Below are 17752 nucleotides of genomic sequence, written 5' to 3'. Positions count from 1 at the left end.
CCTGTGTGTCCTGCAGTGTTCTGACAAGTCGTGTCTCCGGACCCCCTCCATGAAGAGGAGACCCACCGAGCTGGGGGCCGAGGGCAAGAAGGACACCGGCATGCTGAAGTACATCCGCAACCAGGTAACCAACGCCTGGCCACACACCTGTTAGACCAGGTAACCAACACCTGGCCGCACACCTGTTAGACCAGGTAACCAACACCTGGCCGCACACCTGTTAGACCAGGTAACCAACACCTGGCCACACACCTGTTAGACCAGGTAACCAACACCTGGCCACACACCTGTTAGACCAGGTAACCAACACCTGGCCACACACCTGGCAGACCAAGAGCCCCGCCCCCTGTCTCACCTGTGCGCCGCGCCTGTCTCACCTGTGCCCCGCCCCGGTCTCACCTGTGCCCCGCCCCCTGTCTCACCTGTGCCCCTCCTGTCTCACCTGTGTCCCCCCTGTCTCAGCTGTGTCCCTCCTGCCTCACCTGTGTCCCGCCCCCTGTCTCACCTGTGCCCCTCCTGTCTCACCTGTGTGCCCCCTGTCTCACCTGTGCCCCTCCTGTCTCACCTGTGTCCCTCCTGTCTCACTCTTGTCTCACCTGTGCCCCTCCCCTGTCTCACCTGTGTCCCCCCTGTCTCACCTGTGCCCCTCCTGTCTCACCTGTGTGCCCCCTGTCTCACCTGTGTCCCCCCTGTCTCACCTGTGCCCAGGTGCTGAGCCTGTCGCCGGCCCCCCTGTCCCTGCTGATCAAGGCGGCCCCCATCCTGACGGACGACATGTACGGAGACATCCAGCCCGCTGCCTGGGAGCTAATGCTCAGCGTGGACGAGCACATGGCCGCCGCCGCAGGTGAGGACAGACAGACAGGCAGTCAGACAGACAGACAGACAGACAGACAGACAGGCAGGCAGGCAGGCAGGCAGGCAGGCAGGCAGGCAGGCAGGCAGGCAGACAGACAGACAGACAGACAGACAGACAGACAGACAGACAGACAGACAGACAGACAGACAGACAGACAGACAGACAGACAGACAGACAGACAGACAGACAGACAGACAGACAGACAGACAGACAGACAGACAGACAGACAGACAGACAGACGGTCGCCGCAGGTGAGGACAGACAGACAGACAGACAGACAGAGGAGTGAAGGTCCCTGACTGTCCCCCGCCCCCCCTCTAGCGGCCATGTTCCTGGTGTGTGCGGTGAAGGTCCCTGACTGTCGTCCCCCCCCCCCCCCCCCCCCCCCCCCCCCCTTCAGCGGCCATGTTCCTGGTGTGTGCGGTGAAGGTCCCTGACTGTCGTCCCCCCCCCCCCCCCCCCCCCCCCCCCCCCCCCCCCCCCCTTCAGCGGCCATGTTCCTGCTGTGTGCGGTGAAGGTCCCTGACGTGGTGACGGAGATGATGATGGCCGAGTTCCACCACCAGGAGGCGTGCCAGCGCATCAACTCCGTCCTCAAGTTCTACACGCTGTGGCGCTTCCGCTACCAGGTGTGGCCGCGCATGGAGGAGGGCGCCCAGCAGATATTCAAGGTGAGGTCAACACCTTATCTCCATGGCGACCCCGATCGATGCTCTATCTCCATGGTGAAGGACGTGATGTTTGAGTGTGTTGACTCCCTTAGAGGTTAGCAAAGGGACGTCTGTATTGAGTCACAAATCATAAGGCTTAGAATGGTTGGGATGTAAGGGTACTTGGCATGCTAGGCTACGTAGCATGGTAGGCTACGTAGCATGGTTGGGTACTTAGCATGGTAGAGTTCTTAGCATGGTAGGCTGCTTAGAATGGTAGTGTTCTTAGCACGGTTTGTTAATCAGTATTGTAGACTACTTGCCATATTAGGGTACTGATAGTCTCCGTTGTGTTCCAGATCCCACCTCCCAGTATAAACTTCACCCTGCCCTCCCCCATCCTGGGCATGCCCTGTGTGCCCATGTTCGACCCCCCCTGGGTGCCCCAGAACACCGGCAGCGTCCAGGACCCGATCAACGAAGACCAGTCTGTAAGTCCCGCCCACCTCCACGCCTGGGTAACCAATCACAGACCATAGCAGACACCTGGCAACCTGTTTACCAGTGAACTGCTGCTAGCTAAATGCTCTGGTGTTGTGTTAGAACTTTTCAACATTAGCAGCGTTCGTAGCCTTCCACAAATATACGTAATATATTATTGAGTACATATTGCGATCACTTTGGCACAATACCACTTCTGTCCAAGTATGTCTGACGCCGGTATTTAGTTTGATCTGGGTTTAAAAAAAACATGGACATTGTGATATGTTCAATTTAATAAAAGTTTAATTAAATGAGGTTTTTGTTATCTGGGGTATGTCCATCGACCTAAACTCACGTAGTCCATCGTACTTCCTTTTCGATTAAGCTTTCACCAAGTTGCATAGTGTCAGTGAAATACATTCAATGTTTTTTACCTGACATTAAATCTCTGATGTTACAAAAACATGTAACCCAAAGCACCAGAGTCGCACCAAGCACCGCCCCTCCTGGTCTCTCATTGGTTCATACGGCACGTGACATCCCCTGACATCCATGCGAGCAGCCAATCCCAGAGGGGCGCTGTCCCTATAATTCGGTGGTAGTGTTTGGTTTGTCCTGAAGGCCTTGTTAAACCACCTCATCACCTAATGCAGGCTTTTACCAAATATGTGGACACGGGGGTTCCCAAAGTAAGAGTCCCTACAGTACACAGAGCCGGGGGGGGGGGGGTGGGGGGGGGGACTTTTACTCTGTGAACCGTGAGGGTTTTGCGCCAGTGTAAGCACGCCGCCTGTAATGTCTCAACTGTCTTTGTTTTTAGTACCCCTCACTCATTCACTCAGGCCGTACCATCGTAAGTCCAGACTTTTCTATGGATGCTTATGTTGTTGCATCATGTTCCCCCCGCCAGCCGGCGACTGAATGACAAAACCCAAACATCCACCGACACCCGGCGTCCATCTCCCTGTTTGGCCGAACCCAAAGCTAGTGACCTCTCATTCGTTGGACCTCCCATAGGTCGGTCTGGCTACTGTTGCATCTTGGGTGTTAAAGGGGACCTAGCCTAGTGTCTCGTGCCTGAAGCTGATTGTTCAACAACAACAAAAACGACGCATACAGCATGAGTGTGAGGCGTTGTCGTCTGTGTGTGTGCGTGTGTGCGCGTGTGTGCGTGTGTGTGCGTCTGTGCGTGCACGACGGTTTGAAGAAGTGCACAGCTGCCTGGGCTTTGTGGAGCTGCGTCCATGCCATGCGTCTCACTGTGTGTCTGTGTACGAGCATGATTGTGAGTGCCGTCCCGTTCAGGGGGGGGGTATGGCCTCCTGACCGGCCCCCCAGGGGACCCCCACTGCCTTGCCCTCCTCATGCCTCACAGGGCCCCACACACTGGGCCGTTCGGACCTCCGTTGGCTCTCCCCGACCAAAACGGCTGCAGCCCAATGTTAGCCGAACGTCAGCCAAACGTTAGCCAAATGTTAGCAAACTGTTAGCATAACGTTAGCTGATCGTCAGCCGATTCTGAACTACGCCAGACGGCCGGCAGCCAGCCGATCCACAGAGACGTGGGCTCACACCAAGCCCGGCCGGTGTCCGAAGGCTCGGCCGATAGTCTCTGACGTACGTCGTGCGATATTCGTAATGGCGCAGTGTGTTGAGCCCGTTAACGGAGAGCCACACACACCTGTCCTTCAGCCCTGAACACCTGAGCTCACAAAGGGTTTAAGGAGAGCGTCGGAATCTAGGTGTCCCCCATCTCTACTGTCCTTAACGAAGTTCTTCAAATCCTAAAGCAACGTCTTCAGTGCCCACGCTACTCTACCTCCTACTGCCCTTAGAGTCCTCCAGATGAACCGTTCGGCCTTCCGGGGCTGCCTTGCTCATGTCGATGTGTCGCAACGCGGAGGTCTGGGTTAGCAGTTATAGTATACCAAACACCGCTCTAGACATTGAGCGGTGTTTGGCCTGTCACCTCCCTAAACCATGCTTCAGAACCTGGTCCCGGGACCAATCTAAAGCCGGCTCTGTTGACCCTACACTGCTGCTACGGGTATGGGCTCGAACCGGCCACCCGGGATTAGAGATTAGAGGACCACAAACGCTCTCATCCAAAGGGAGGGTGGGTCATTTGGCTCAGCGGTTTCGGTACCCTGAAGTTACACACTCCTCCCCGCGACCCGCTACCAATCGGGGTCCCAGCACCGAGGAAACACACGCTACACAGCGGTCCAGGGTCTCGAACCGACGGGCCAACGAAGAGCGCTCTAACCGCTAACCCAAACGCCCGCCGAGCCGTTTGAGTCGGCGGTTATAGCGTGGAGCGTCAGAGCGCTCTCAATGGGAGCGGGATCTCACCCCGGCACCCCGCTACACATCTAACACCACCTTGTTGTTCAACCCCACCTTCCACCCCCACCCCCTCCACCCCCACCCCCCACCCGGCGGCCTTGCAGAAGTCGTTCTCGGCGCGGGCGGTGTCGCGCTCCCACCAGCGGGCGGAGCACATCCTGAAGAACCTGCAGCAGGAGGAGGAGAGGCGGCGGCTGGGCCGCGAGGCCAGCATCATCTCGGCCATCCCCGTGGTGCAGGAGGCCTGCTACGAGCCCACCTGCAGCCCCCCGCCCGAGCAGGAGGAGGAAGGTGGGCCGCCGCCTCGCCCTCATGCTAACACGGCCGCCCGCTAACACGGCCACACGCTAACACGGCCACATGCTAACACGCTAACACGCCCACACGCTAACACGGCCACACGGCCACACGGCCACACGCTAACACGCCCACATGCTAACACGGCCACATGCTAACACGCCCACACGCTAACACGGCCACACGCTAACATGCCCACATGGCCGAGATGATGCTGGCCTCGCGGTCCAGCCGCGAGGCCAGCATCATCTCGGCCATCCCCGTGGTGAGACGTAATTCGGGAAAAACCTCCGAATGAAACGACGCGGCCGATGGTGTGTAGTTCCAACTCCGGCCACTAGAGGGCGCGAGAGGCTGGTGTACGCAGTGGGGGGGGTGTTCAGGGGGTCTGAGCCCCCGAGGGTGTCTGAGTGTGCGTCTCTGTGACCCCGGCCAGCAGAGGACGGAGGGAACCTGGCGTCACGCCGTCTGTCCGTCAGCCCGTCCTGCGCCTCCAGCACCTCCCACCGCAACTACTCCTTCAGACGGGGCTCCGTGTGGTCGGTCCGCTCCGTGGTCAGCGCCGAAGGTACACACACGCACACACACACACACACACACACACACACACACACACACACACACACACACACACACACACACACACACTAACACACATCTCACACACTAACACACACTAACACACACGTAACACACTAACACACACGTAACACACTAACACACATGTTACACACTAACACACACACACACGCACACTAACATACACACACACACACACACACACACACTAACACACACAAACACACACACACACACACACACACACACACACACACACACACACACACACTAACATACACACACACATGTAAATTACACACTAACACACACACACACACACACTAACACACACTAACATACACACACACATGTAACACACTAACACACACACACACAGTAACACACATGTAACACACTAACACACAAACTAACACACACTAACATACACACACACACACACACACACACACACTAACATACATGTAACACACTAACACACACTAACACACTTGCAACACACTAACACAAACACACACACACCGAAACACACACTGAGCTTTACGTTGCAGATCGATACACATCTGAGGTGTTATTGATTGCTGATTGATTGATTGATTGCTGGTTGATTGATTGGTCCTGACAGATGAGGAGAACCTGACAGAGGTGTTATTGATCGCTTATTGATTGATTTAATGCTGATTGATTGATTGATTGACAGACGAGGAGAACCTGACGGAGCACACCCCCACCCACCACACGCTGCAGCCGCCGCAGGCCGTGTTCCCAGCATGCATCTGTGCCGCCGTATTACCCATAGTGCACCTGATGGAGGACGGCGAGGTGCGGGAGGACGGGGTGGCAGGTGAGGACCGGCCAGCAGGAAATCACCAGGAGATTAGATTACTAGATTATTAGATCAGATTAACCCCAACCTCCACACAGCATCACCAGCAGATTAGATTACCAGATTCGATTTGATTATTAGATCTAATCTAATCTATGTTGTGTGTGTGTGTGTGTCTGTGTGCGCGTTTGCTTGTGCGTGTGCGTGTGTGTGTGTGTGTGTGTGTGTGCGTGTGTAGTGAGTGCGGTGGCTCAGCAGATCTTGTGGAACTGTCTGATAGAAGACCCCGCCCTCGTCCTCAGACACTTCCTGGAGAAACTGACCGTCAGCAACAGACAGGTAGCACACACACACTCACACACACACACTAAACACACACACGCACACGCACGCACCCGCGCGCGTAAACACACACACTAACCACACACACACACACTAAACACACACACACACTAACCACAAACACACACACCCACACACACACACACACACACACACACACACACACACACCCCTCACGCTGACTGCTGTGTGCTCTGTCAGGACGAGCTGATGTACATGCTCAGGAAGCTCCTCCTGAACATCGGAGACCTCCCGGCGCAGACCTCCCACATCCTCTTCAACTACCTGGTGAGACAAGACCTCCACCACCTCCCCCACCCCACCGTGACAACCTCCTTCACCTCCACCAGCCCCACAATCACAACCTCCACCAGCCCCGTCATAACAACCTCCACCACCTCCACCACCCCACCGTGACAACCTCCATCACCTCCACCATGACAACCTCTAACACCTCCACCACCCCCACCATCACAACCTCCATCACCTCCACCATGACAACCTCTAACACCTCCACCACCCCCACCATCACAACCTCCATCACCTCCACCATGACAACCTCTAACACCTCCACCATGACAACCTCTAACACCTCCACCACCCCCACCATCACAACCTCCATCACCTCCACCCCCACCTTCAAATCCGTCATCATCACCTCCACCTCCATCACCAAAGAGTACCGTACCATCCGTACCGGAGGAGGGAGTATTGAGCCTCCCTCCCCCTCCCTCCCCCCTCTCACCCCCTCCCCCTCAGGTGGGCCTCATCATGTACTTTGTGCGCACGCCGTGCGAGTGGGGCATGGATGCCATCTCGGCCACGCTGACCTTCCTGTGGGAGGTGGTGGGCTACGTGGAGGGGCTCTTCTTCAAGGACCTGAAGCAGACCATGAAGAAGGAGCAGTGTGAGGTCAAGCTGCTGGTCACCGCCTCCATGCCAGGTCAGAGCTCCGCCCGCCGCCGCCGCCGCTAGCTGTTAGAGCTAGTTCACTGAAGCTAGTTCACTACAGCTAGTTCCCTAGAGCTAGTTAAGTGAAGCTAGTTCACTAGAGCTAGTTCACTAGAGCTAGTTCAGTGAAGCTAGTTCACTAGAGCTAGTTCAGTGAAGCTAGTTCACTAGAGCTAGTTCAGTGAAGCTAGTTCACTAGAGCTAGTTCAGTGAAGCTAGTTCACTAGAGCTAGTTAAGTGAAGCTAGTTCACTAGAGCTAGTTCAGTGAAGCTAGGTCACTAGAGCTAGTTCAGTGAAGCTAGTTCACTACAGCTAGTTCCCTAGAGCTAGTTAAGTGAAGCTAGTTCACTAGAGCTAGTTCAGTGAAGCTAGGTCACTAGAGCTAGTTCAGTGAAGCTAGTTCACTACAGCTAGTTCCCTAGAGCTAGTTAAGTGAAGCTAGTTCACTAGAGCTAGTTCAGTGAAGCTAGTTCACTAGAGCTACTTCACTAGAGCTAGTTCAGTGGAGCTAGTTCACTAGAGCTAGTTCAGTGAAGCTAGGTCACTAAAGCTAGTTCACTAAAGCTAGTGAACTAGCTTTTTTTAACTAGCTGAACGAACTACAGCTAGTTCAGCTAGTTCAGCTAATCGTTAAAGAGATAGGGAGTCATGCTAACTGCGCTAAGCTAATCGTTAAATAGATAGGGATTCATGCTAACTGTGCTAAGCTAATCGTTAAAGAGATAGGGAGTCATGCTAACTGTGCTAAGCTAATAGTTAAATAGATAGGGAGTCATGCTAACTGTGCTAAGCTAATCGTTAAATAGATAGGGAGTCATGCTAACTGTGCTAAGCTAATCGTTAAATAGATAGGGAGTCATGCTAACTGTGCTAAGCTAAATGTTAAAGAGATAGGGAGTCATGCTAACTGTGTCATCACCTGTGTTCCCCGGTGCATCAGGCACCAAGACTCTGGTGGTGCACGGCCAGAACGAGTGTGACATCCCCACACAGCTGCCCGTTCACGAGGACACCCAGTTCGAAGCCTTGCTCAAGGTGGGTGCCCCCCCCCCCCGAGTCAGCCGCTCACCGCTCACCACCGCTCACCACGGTTACCGTCACAAGATGGCGCACCGAGGATGCGGACGTTTGGTTCACGTTCCGGGAATCGCGATGACCAGAAACAGGAGCTCAGATTCACTGGTTAACGATAACAATAAATTATGAATCATTATATGTACCCTACCGGTCAAAAGTTTGCGGTCACCCGGACAATTTCCTGTTTGCAATGAAAACTTTTCCACCGTTTTTTTAACATAATTGCACAAAGGTTTTCGAATCAAAGAAACAAAGTGCAGAACGCGAAAACACACGGCATGCCAAATGTAGTCCGTAATAATTGAAATGTTCCGCGGTCACCCTCTTTCAGGAATGTCTGGAGTTCTTCAACATTCCCGAGGCGCGGTCGGCTCACTACTTCCTCATGGACAAACGCTGGAACCTCATCCACTACTCCAAGGTCCGGCCTGCGGCCCAGGACGCTACACCGCCTCACACCGCATGGGAACACATGACGAAACCTGAGGTCACATGAGACTGCACCACGTGACTCTCTGCTTTCTCTCCCCCTCTCCTCTCCTCCCCTCCCATCTGTCCTCTCATCCCTCCTCTCTTCCTCTCCTCTCCTCCCCTCCTCTCCTGCCCTCCCCTCTGTCCTCTCCTCCTCTCCTCTCCTCCCCTCTTCTCTCTCTCGCTCCCTCCTCTCCCCTCCTATCTCCCCCCTCCTCTCTCCTCTCTTTCTCTCTCCCCTCCTCCCCTCTCTCTCACCCCCTCTCCCCCCCCCCTCTCCCCTCCTCCCCTCCTATCTCCCCCCTCCTCTCTCTCTCTCTCTCCCCCTCCTCTCCCCTCCTCCCCTCCTATCTCCCCCCTCCTCTCTTCCTCTCCTCTCCTCCTCTTCTCTTCTCCCCTCCTCTCTCTCCCCCCCCTCTCCCCCCCTCCCCCCTCCTCCCCCTCTCCCCCAGACCTATGTGAGGGACATCTATCCGTTCAGGAGGTCTGTGTCCCCCCAGCTCAACCTGGTCCACATGGTCCCGGACAAAGGCCAGGAGCTGATCCAGAAGCAGGTGGGTGGGGGCTACCCCCAGTGATGATGACCGCATCGCCGAGACTGATCTCTCTACCTAGCAGACATTAAAGGCTTATCTTATCTTATCTTATCTTATCTTATCTTATCTTATCTTATCTTATCTTATCTGGGGGCGGGGGAGGGTTAAATGCTGTAAATGTAGCAGTAGACTGAGAAGCCTTCATCGCTGAAAGCAATCTCTCTGTCCCTCCCTTCGTCTCTCTCTCTCTCTCTCTCTCTCTCTCTCTCTCTCTCTCTCTCTCTCTCTCTCTCTCTCTCTCTCTCTGTCTCTCTGTGTCTGTCTCTCTCTCTCTCTGTCTCTCTCTCTCTCTCCCCCCCCCCCCCCCCTCAGGTGTTCTCCCGTAAGCTGGAGGAGGTGGGCCGGGTGCTGTTCCTCATCTCCCTGACCCAGAACATGCCTCCGGCCCACAAGCAGTCCCACGTGTCGCTGCTCCAGGAGGACCTGCTCCGCCTGCCCTCCTTCCCCCGCACCGCCATCGACGCAGAGTTCTCCCTCTTCAACGAGCCGCAGGGTAGCTAGCCCACCTAGCGCTTAGCTAGCCCACCTAGTGCTTAGCGTAGCATGGCTGGCTAGCCAACTCCAACACGCAGAGTTCTCCCTCTTCAACGAGCCGCAGGGTAGCTAGCCCACCTAGCGCTTAGCTAGCCCACCTAGCGCTTAGCGTAGCATGGCTGGCTAGCCAGCTCCAACACGCAGAGTTGTCCCTCTTCAACGAGCCGCAGGGTAGCTAGCCCACCTAGTGCTTAGCTAGTTCACCTAGCGCTTAGCTTAGCATGGCTGCCTAGCACACCGCACCCCCAGAGTTTTCCCTCTTTAATGTGCTGCAGGGTAGCTAATCGACCTAGTGCTTAGCTTAGCATGGCTTGCTAGCACACTCAATCCATAGAGCTCTCCCTCTTCAATGAGCCGCAGGGTAGCTAGCCCACCTAGCGCTTAGCAAGCCGACCTAGCTTAGCATAATTGGCTATCCCACCACACCCCCAGAGTTTTCCCTCTTTAATTTGCCCCAGGATAGCTAGTGGACCTCGCTCTTAGCTTAGCATGGCTGGCTAGCAAGCAAACCCCAACCCCCAGAGTTTTCCCTCTTCAACATACCACGACGTAGCTACCCTGGTCCTACTGACACAGCGGTTTGCTTAGCATAGCTGGCTAGCCCAGAAAGGTAGCTGCCCCCACCCTGGTCCTACTGACGATTGGTCGGTTAGCCTTAGCTGATAGCATTGTCAGTTGGCCAACCCCAGCCTTGCTTCCTTAGCTCTTAGCATTAGCATGGTCGGTTAGCCCAGGATCTTGACAGATTCAGTAAGCCTGAGCTCTAAGAATGTACTGTTAGCGTGCTGCGACCCCACTTCGTTGCTAGCTAATTTAGCAGCTAAGCATGGGTGGCTAGCCTTAGCTCTTTGCCTGGTCGGTTAGCTCCAGCTAACCCTCGCCCCTCTACTGCCCCCTGCAGGCAAGGAGCTGTTTGGGCTGGACACGCTCCACAAGGTGCTGTGGATCAAGCTGCTGGAGGAGATGTTCCTGGGCATGCCCAGTGAGTACCCCTGGGGCGACGAGATGATGCTCTTCCTCAACGTGTTCAACGGCGCACTGCTGCTGCACCCCGAGGACAGTGCCCTCCTCAGGCAGTACACCGCCACTGCAATCAACACCGCCGTGCACTTCAACCACCTCTTCTCCCTGAGCGGCTACCAGTGGATACTGCCCACCATGCTACAGGTACAATACTACCAGAGTACTACTAATACTCGAGTACTACTACTACTACTACTACTACAAGAGTACTACTAAAGTATTTCAGAGTACCTTAACCACCTGTTTTCTCTGAGCGGGTACCAGCGGATACTGCCCACCATACTACAGGTACTAGTACTGCAAGAGTACTACTACTACTACTAGTAATACCAGTGTACTACTAGGGTACTACACTGAGTACTACACTACTAGAGGACTTCGACTACTAGTACTACTATACTATACTACTGCTAGTACTATTAATGCAGCATAATTACTACTATGTTTTATATATATATTAGTGCTGTCAAGCGATTAAAATATTTAATCGCGATTAATCACAGTAATGCCATAGTTAACTCACGATTAATCGTGATTGCTCGCGATTAATTGCAATTATTTTTTTCGATGCTAAATATCCCTTGATCTGTTTGTCCCATTAATTTTTCCCATTTTTATGGGAAAAAAAACTCTTATCAACATGGAGAAGTGCATCGGCTTGCCTTGTGCAAACATTGGCATATACTGATCAAAACAGGACGATACAAAAAAAATAACTATAGTGCAATTAAACGATGAACATACAAACATACTGCCTTCAACATAGCAGTCAGGCTACTGCTTATTTGTTTTGAAAAAAACAAAGAATTGCGTTAATCGCGCGATAAAAAAATTAACGCCGTTAAAATTGGCTTGCGTTAACGCCGTTAATAACGCGTTTAACTGACAGCACTAATATGTATTGATATGTATTTACGAGAGCTATCCTCTGCCTAGTATATCTAGCACGGCGGTCCATGTGTGTGTGTCGCAGGTGTATGCCGACTACGAAAGCAACCCTCTGCTACGTCAGGGGATGGAGTTCTGCTGCCGGCAGTTCTACGTCCTCCACCGCAAACCCTTCGTCCTGCAGCTGTTCGCTAGCGTAGCGCCGCTGCTCGAGTTCAGCGTGAGGACACACCTTCACTGTACACACACCTGTACAGACACACACATACATACCTACTCACATATATACACACACACCTGTTCATATACAAACATATATACGCACATGTATACACACATATATACATACCTATACAACTGTATGAATAGATATATTGTAGACATAAATGAACACATATGTATGTGCCCATGCATATATCTCTACACCCACATGTGTGTGTCCGTGTGGTCCTCAGTCCAGCACCACCACCGGGCTGAACAAGGGGGTGTCGGCCCAGTGCCTGTTCCACCTGCTGCTGAGCCTCGAGAGGGAGGGGCCCGACACCCTGGACGCCCTGCAGCTGGTGAGGGCCGACAAGCCCCTCCACTCTCTAGGTACACAACACAACAACACAACAACACAACAACACAACACAACACAACACAACACCACAACCCTGGACGCCCTGCAGCTGGTGAGGGCCGACAAGCCCCTGCACTCTCTAGGTACACAACACAACAACACAACAACACAACAACACAACACAACACAACACAACACCACAACCCTGGACGCCCTGCAGCTGGTGAGGGCCGACAAGCCCCTCCACTCTCTAGGTACACAACACAACAACACAACAACACAACAACACAACACAACACAACACAACACAACAACACAACCCTGGACGCCCTGCAGCTGGTCAGGGCCGACAAGCCCCTGCACTCTCTAGGTACACAACACAACAACACAACAACACAACACAACACAACAACACAACCCTGGACGCCCTGCAGCTGGTGAGGGCCGACAAGCCCCTGCACTCCCTAGGTACACAACAACAACACAACAACAACACAACACAACACAACACCACAACCCTGGACGCCCTGCAGCTGGTCAGGGCCGACAAGCCCCTCCACTCCCTAGGTACACAACAACAACACAACAACACAACACAACAACACAACCCTGGACGCCCTGCAGCTGGTCAGGGCGGAAAAACCCCTGCACTCACAGGTACACAACAACACAACAACAACAACAACACAACAACACATGGTACAACCAAAGTGTAAAAAGGGTTGTAGAGTTGAGGTGCTCCGCTCGCTTTAAGCTGGCCGACGTCACTCCAACACAACAATAACAACACAACAGATCCCAACAACGACCACACAACGGCCCTCTGCCCCTCTGCTCTGCCTCAGACTTCTGCTACGGCAGCGAGGACCTGTGCTTCTCCCTCACCGACGCCATCAAGCTCTGTGTCACCGTGGTGGCCTACGCCCCCGAGTCCTTCAGGAGGTACCCGTCTCACACACACCCGTCTCACACACACCCGTCTCACACAAACCTGTTCTTAGCCACACACCTGTCTCACAGACACCCGTGTCACCTCCACCTGTCCCACACACACCTGTCTCACCTTCACCTGTTCTTAGCCTCTCACCTGTCTCACCTGTCTCAGACACCTGTCTCACCTTCACCTGTTCTTAGCCACACACCTGTCTCAAACACACCTGTCTCACAGACACCTGTGTCACCTCCACCTGTCCCATACACACCTGTCTCACCTTCACCTGTCCCACACACACACACCTGTCTCACCTTCACCTGTCTCACCTGTCTCACCTGTCTCACAGTCACCTGTCTCACCCTCACCTGTTCTTAGCCACACACCTGTCTCAAACACACCTGTCTCACCCTCACCTGTTCTTAGCCACACACCTGTCTCACAGTCACCTGCCTCACCTTCACCTGTTCTTAGCCACACACCTGTCTCACAGTCACCTGTGTCTCCTCCACCTGTCCCACAAACACCGGTCTCACCATCACCTGTTCTTAGCCACACACCTATCTTGCGTCCACCTGTTCTAACTAAACACCTGCTCCAACCTCTACACCTGTCTTACCTACAGACCTGTCTTACCTCCACCTGTCTCACCTCCACCTGTCTCACCTCTACACCTGTCTTACCTCCACCTGTCTTACCTACACACCTGTCTCACCTCTACACCTGCCCTAGCTAATGCGTCTGGTGTATCCAGGAGTGGAGCCGTGTGTGATGGGGGTGTGTCCTGTGTTTGATGCTCCGCCCACCCAGTCTAACGGGGGGCATGTCCTGTGTGTAACCCCGCCAAGTTTAACCGGGGCGTGTCCTGTGTTTGACGGGGCGTGTCCTGTGTGTGATGAGGGCGTGTCTTGTGTGTGACAAGGGGCGTGTCCTCTGTGTGATGGGGCGTGTCCTCTGTGTGACGGGGCGTGTCCTGTGTGTGGCTCCGCCCAGCCTCCAGATGCTGATGGTGCTGGAGGCGCTGGTGCCGTGCTTCCTGCAGAAGCTGAAGAGCAACACGGTCACCATGGAGACCGCCTCCGCCGCCAGGGACGAGATCGCCGCCATCGCCGCCCTGGCAACGTCCCTGCAGGCCCTGCTGTACAGCTCAGAGGCCCTCACCAGGTCAGACACACACACACAACACAACAATTACACAACAACACAAAACACACAAAGTTCTGTACGTTCGTCGCCTTCTTGCTGGGTCCAGACACCCACAAACATCCATATGTCGGCCCTCCATTGATAACATGAGATTAACATTAATAACATGAGATTAATTTTACTAACACGAGATTAATTTTACTAACACGAGATTAACATTAATAACATGAGATTAAAATTAATACCATGAGATTAAAATTAATACCATGAGATTAACATCAATAACATGAGATTCAAATTAATAACATGAGATTAACATTAATAACATGAGATTAACATTAATAACATGAGATGAACATTAATAACATGAGATTACCTTTAATAACATGAGATGGACTTTAATAACATGAGATGAACATTAATAACATGAGATTAACATTAATAACATTAGATTAACCTTAATAACATGAGAGTCAGGACTGTGTGTCTGTGATGTGCTCCAGGCCCATGACGGCCCCCCAGCTGTCCCGCTGTGACCAGGCCCACAAAGGGGCCACCACCACCAACCACGCCATGGCAGGAGGGGCCAACACCAGGTCTGTATGGGCCCTCACTATCTGTAGGGGCCCTCACTAACTGTAGGGGCCCACACTATCTGTAGGGGCCCTCACTCACTGTAGGGGCCCTCACTCACTGTAGGGGCCCCCACTATCTGTAGGGGCCCTCACTCACTGTAGGGGCCCTCACTAACTGTAGGGGCCCTCACTCACTGTAGGGGCCCTCACTATCTGTAGGGGCCCTCACTCACTGTAGGGGCCCTCACTCACTGTAGGGGCCCCCACTATCTGTAGGGGCCCTCACTATCTGTAGGGGCCCTCACTCACTGTAGGGGCCCTCACTCACTGTAGGGGCCCTCACTCACTGTAGGGGCCCTCACTATCTGTAGGGGCCCTCACTCACTGTAGGGGCCCTCACTAACTGTAGGGGCCCTCACTAACTGTAGGGGCCCTCACTAACTGTAGGGGCCCTCACTCACTGTAGGGGCCCTCACTCACTGTAGGGGCCCTCACTAACTGTAGGGGCCCTCACTCACTGTAGGGGCCAACACTGTGTGTGTGTGTGTGTCTGTGTGTCTGCATTTGCGTGTGTCCGTGTGTGTGCGTTCATGGGTTTGTGTGTGTGTTTGCGGGCATGCGTGTGTCTGTGTGTGACTGTGTGTGTGTGTGTGTTACCTTTGAGTGTGTGTGTTTGTTGTGTGCATTCATGGGTTTGTATGTCCCATTAATGTGTGTGTGTGTGTGTGTGTGTGTGTGTGTGTGTGTGTGTGTGTGTGTGTGTGTGTGTGTGTGTGTGTGTGTGTGTGTGTGTGTGTGTGTGTGTGTGTGTGTGTGTGTGTGTGTGTGTGTGCCCCCACCCCCCCAGGGACAACCTGCACCTCCTGGAGGAGGGCCAGGGCCTCCCCAGGGAGGAGCTGGACGAGCGCCATGCGCGGGAGGAGTTCCGGCGGCCCCGCGAGGCGCTGCTCAACGTCTGCACCGAGTTCTACAAGCACTGCGGCCCCCGCCTCAAGATCCTGCAGAACGTGGCCGGGGAGCCGCGCGTCACCGCCCTGGAGCTGCTCGACATCAAGTCCCACATGAGGTGGGGGGGCCGGGGGGATGGCGGGGCTGGGAGGGGGGGTTGTTTAGTCATGTCCCCTAGTCCGGTTAAATGGTTCAGAGGTTTCCCGTTCTGACTGTTTCATTATGTATCTATATGTCTGTCTGTCTGTCTGTCTGTCTGTCTGTCCGTCTCCCTCCCTCCCTCCCTCCCTCCCTCCCTCCCTCCCTCCCTGTCTCTCTGCCTCCCTCCCTGCATCCCTCCCTGCCTCCCTCCCCCCCTGTCTCCCTCCCCCCCTGTCTCCTGCCCTCCCTCCCTGTCTCCCTCCCTGTCTCCCTCCCTCTCTCTCTCCCTCCCCCCCTGTCTCCCTCCCTCCCCCCCTCCCTCCCCCCTCCCTCCCCCCCCCCTTCCCTCCTCGGCTCCAGGCTGGCGGAGATCGCCCACGCCCTGCTGAAGCTGGCGCCCTACGACACGCTGACCATGGAGAGCCGCGGGCTGCGGCGCTACGTCACCGAGATGCTGCCCATCACCGACTGGTCGGCGGAGGCCGTGCGGCCCGCCCTCGTCCTCATCCTCAAGCGCCTGGACCGCATGTTCAACAAGATCCACAAGATGCCCACGCTCAGGTGCGCTCGCCCCCAAGCCCTCTGCTCCAGGTCTGTGGTCTCCTCCTCCTCCTCCTCCTCCTCCTCCTCCTCATACCCCCTGTCCCGGTGCTGCTGCTGCTGCTGTTGTAGGTGGTGGTGGTGGTGGTGGTGGTGGTGCTGCTGTTGTAGGTGGTGCTGGTGACGTAAGTGATTTTCTGTGGTGCTTCGGTACGTGCACTGTCGACACCACCTGTGTGTGTGTGTGTGTGTGTGTGTGTGTGTGTGTGTGTGTGTGTGTGTGTGTGTGTGTGTGTGTGTGTGTGTGTGTGTGTGTGTGTGTGTGTGTGTGTGTGTGTGAGAGCGCGAAAGAGGGAGCGTGTTTGTTGCAGAATGGTTGTACTCCCATGCAAGGCCTTATTATTGCTTCCTGTGTGTGTGCGTGTGTGTGTGTGTGTGTATGTGTGTGCGATGTGTGTGTGGCTGCTTGTTTTCATGAGCTTAAATATTTTGTGTAAATCACAGCAAGCTATTTGCAACGTGAGACATGAACCTCTGCATGTAAAGTGTGGTGTGTTTGTACTAATGAATATTTATTCATATTTTATGACGACTAGTTATGACCTCATATGTTAATACTCCTTAAAATGTGAATATTAAAGGTGCAGTATGTAGAATTGGGTGGCCTCCAGCAGCATGGACTCGACAGAGATTTTACATAATATTAGTATAATATACTTAAATATCAATAGCAATAATTAATAAGTATGTTGTACCTTTAAAACGACAACGATCAATCCCACCACTAGATGGCACTAAAATCCCACACACTGTACCTTTAAAACGACAACGATCAATCCCACCACTAGATGGCCCTAAAATCCCACACACTGCACCTTTAAAACGACAACCATCAATCCCACCACTAGATGGCACTAGAATCCCACACACTGCACCTTTTAAAACGACAGCGATCAATCCCACCACTAGATGGCACTAGAATCCCA

General features: G+C 53.9%; 1 protein-coding gene across 1 annotated transcript in view; it reads left to right on the top strand.

The window, feature by feature from the left end:
• The window catches only part of LOC130381047 (protein unc-80 homolog), a 30105-nt gene that overhangs the window by 891 nt on the left and 11462 nt on the right, over positions 1 to 17752 (top strand). Inside the window, exons 2-23 of the mRNA XM_056588468.1 lie at positions 17 to 124; positions 709 to 847; positions 1349 to 1530; positions 1869 to 2000; positions 4443 to 4629; positions 5072 to 5203; positions 5915 to 6058; positions 6279 to 6379; positions 6584 to 6670; positions 7142 to 7325; positions 8275 to 8369; positions 8743 to 8832; positions 9335 to 9436; positions 9791 to 9971; positions 10914 to 11179; positions 12009 to 12143; positions 12379 to 12517; positions 13331 to 13427; positions 14410 to 14580; positions 15066 to 15158; positions 15985 to 16203; positions 16587 to 16817. Coding sequence (XP_056444443.1) covers positions 17 to 124; positions 709 to 847; positions 1349 to 1530; positions 1869 to 2000; positions 4443 to 4629; positions 5072 to 5203; positions 5915 to 6058; positions 6279 to 6379; positions 6584 to 6670; positions 7142 to 7325; positions 8275 to 8369; positions 8743 to 8832; positions 9335 to 9436; positions 9791 to 9971; positions 10914 to 11179; positions 12009 to 12143; positions 12379 to 12517; positions 13331 to 13427; positions 14410 to 14580; positions 15066 to 15158; positions 15985 to 16203; positions 16587 to 16817 — 3215 coding nt within the window. The remainder of the gene's footprint in view (positions 1 to 16; positions 125 to 708; positions 848 to 1348; positions 1531 to 1868; positions 2001 to 4442; positions 4630 to 5071; positions 5204 to 5914; positions 6059 to 6278; positions 6380 to 6583; positions 6671 to 7141; positions 7326 to 8274; positions 8370 to 8742; positions 8833 to 9334; positions 9437 to 9790; positions 9972 to 10913; positions 11180 to 12008; positions 12144 to 12378; positions 12518 to 13330; positions 13428 to 14409; positions 14581 to 15065; positions 15159 to 15984; positions 16204 to 16586; positions 16818 to 17752) is intronic.

This window comes from Gadus chalcogrammus, chromosome 4, assembly GCF_026213295.1.
Source record: "Gadus chalcogrammus isolate NIFS_2021 chromosome 4, NIFS_Gcha_1.0, whole genome shotgun sequence".
Lineage (NCBI taxonomy): Eukaryota > Metazoa > Chordata > Actinopteri > Gadiformes > Gadidae > Gadus > Gadus chalcogrammus.
This window is presented reverse-complemented; position numbering and strand designations above follow the sequence as displayed.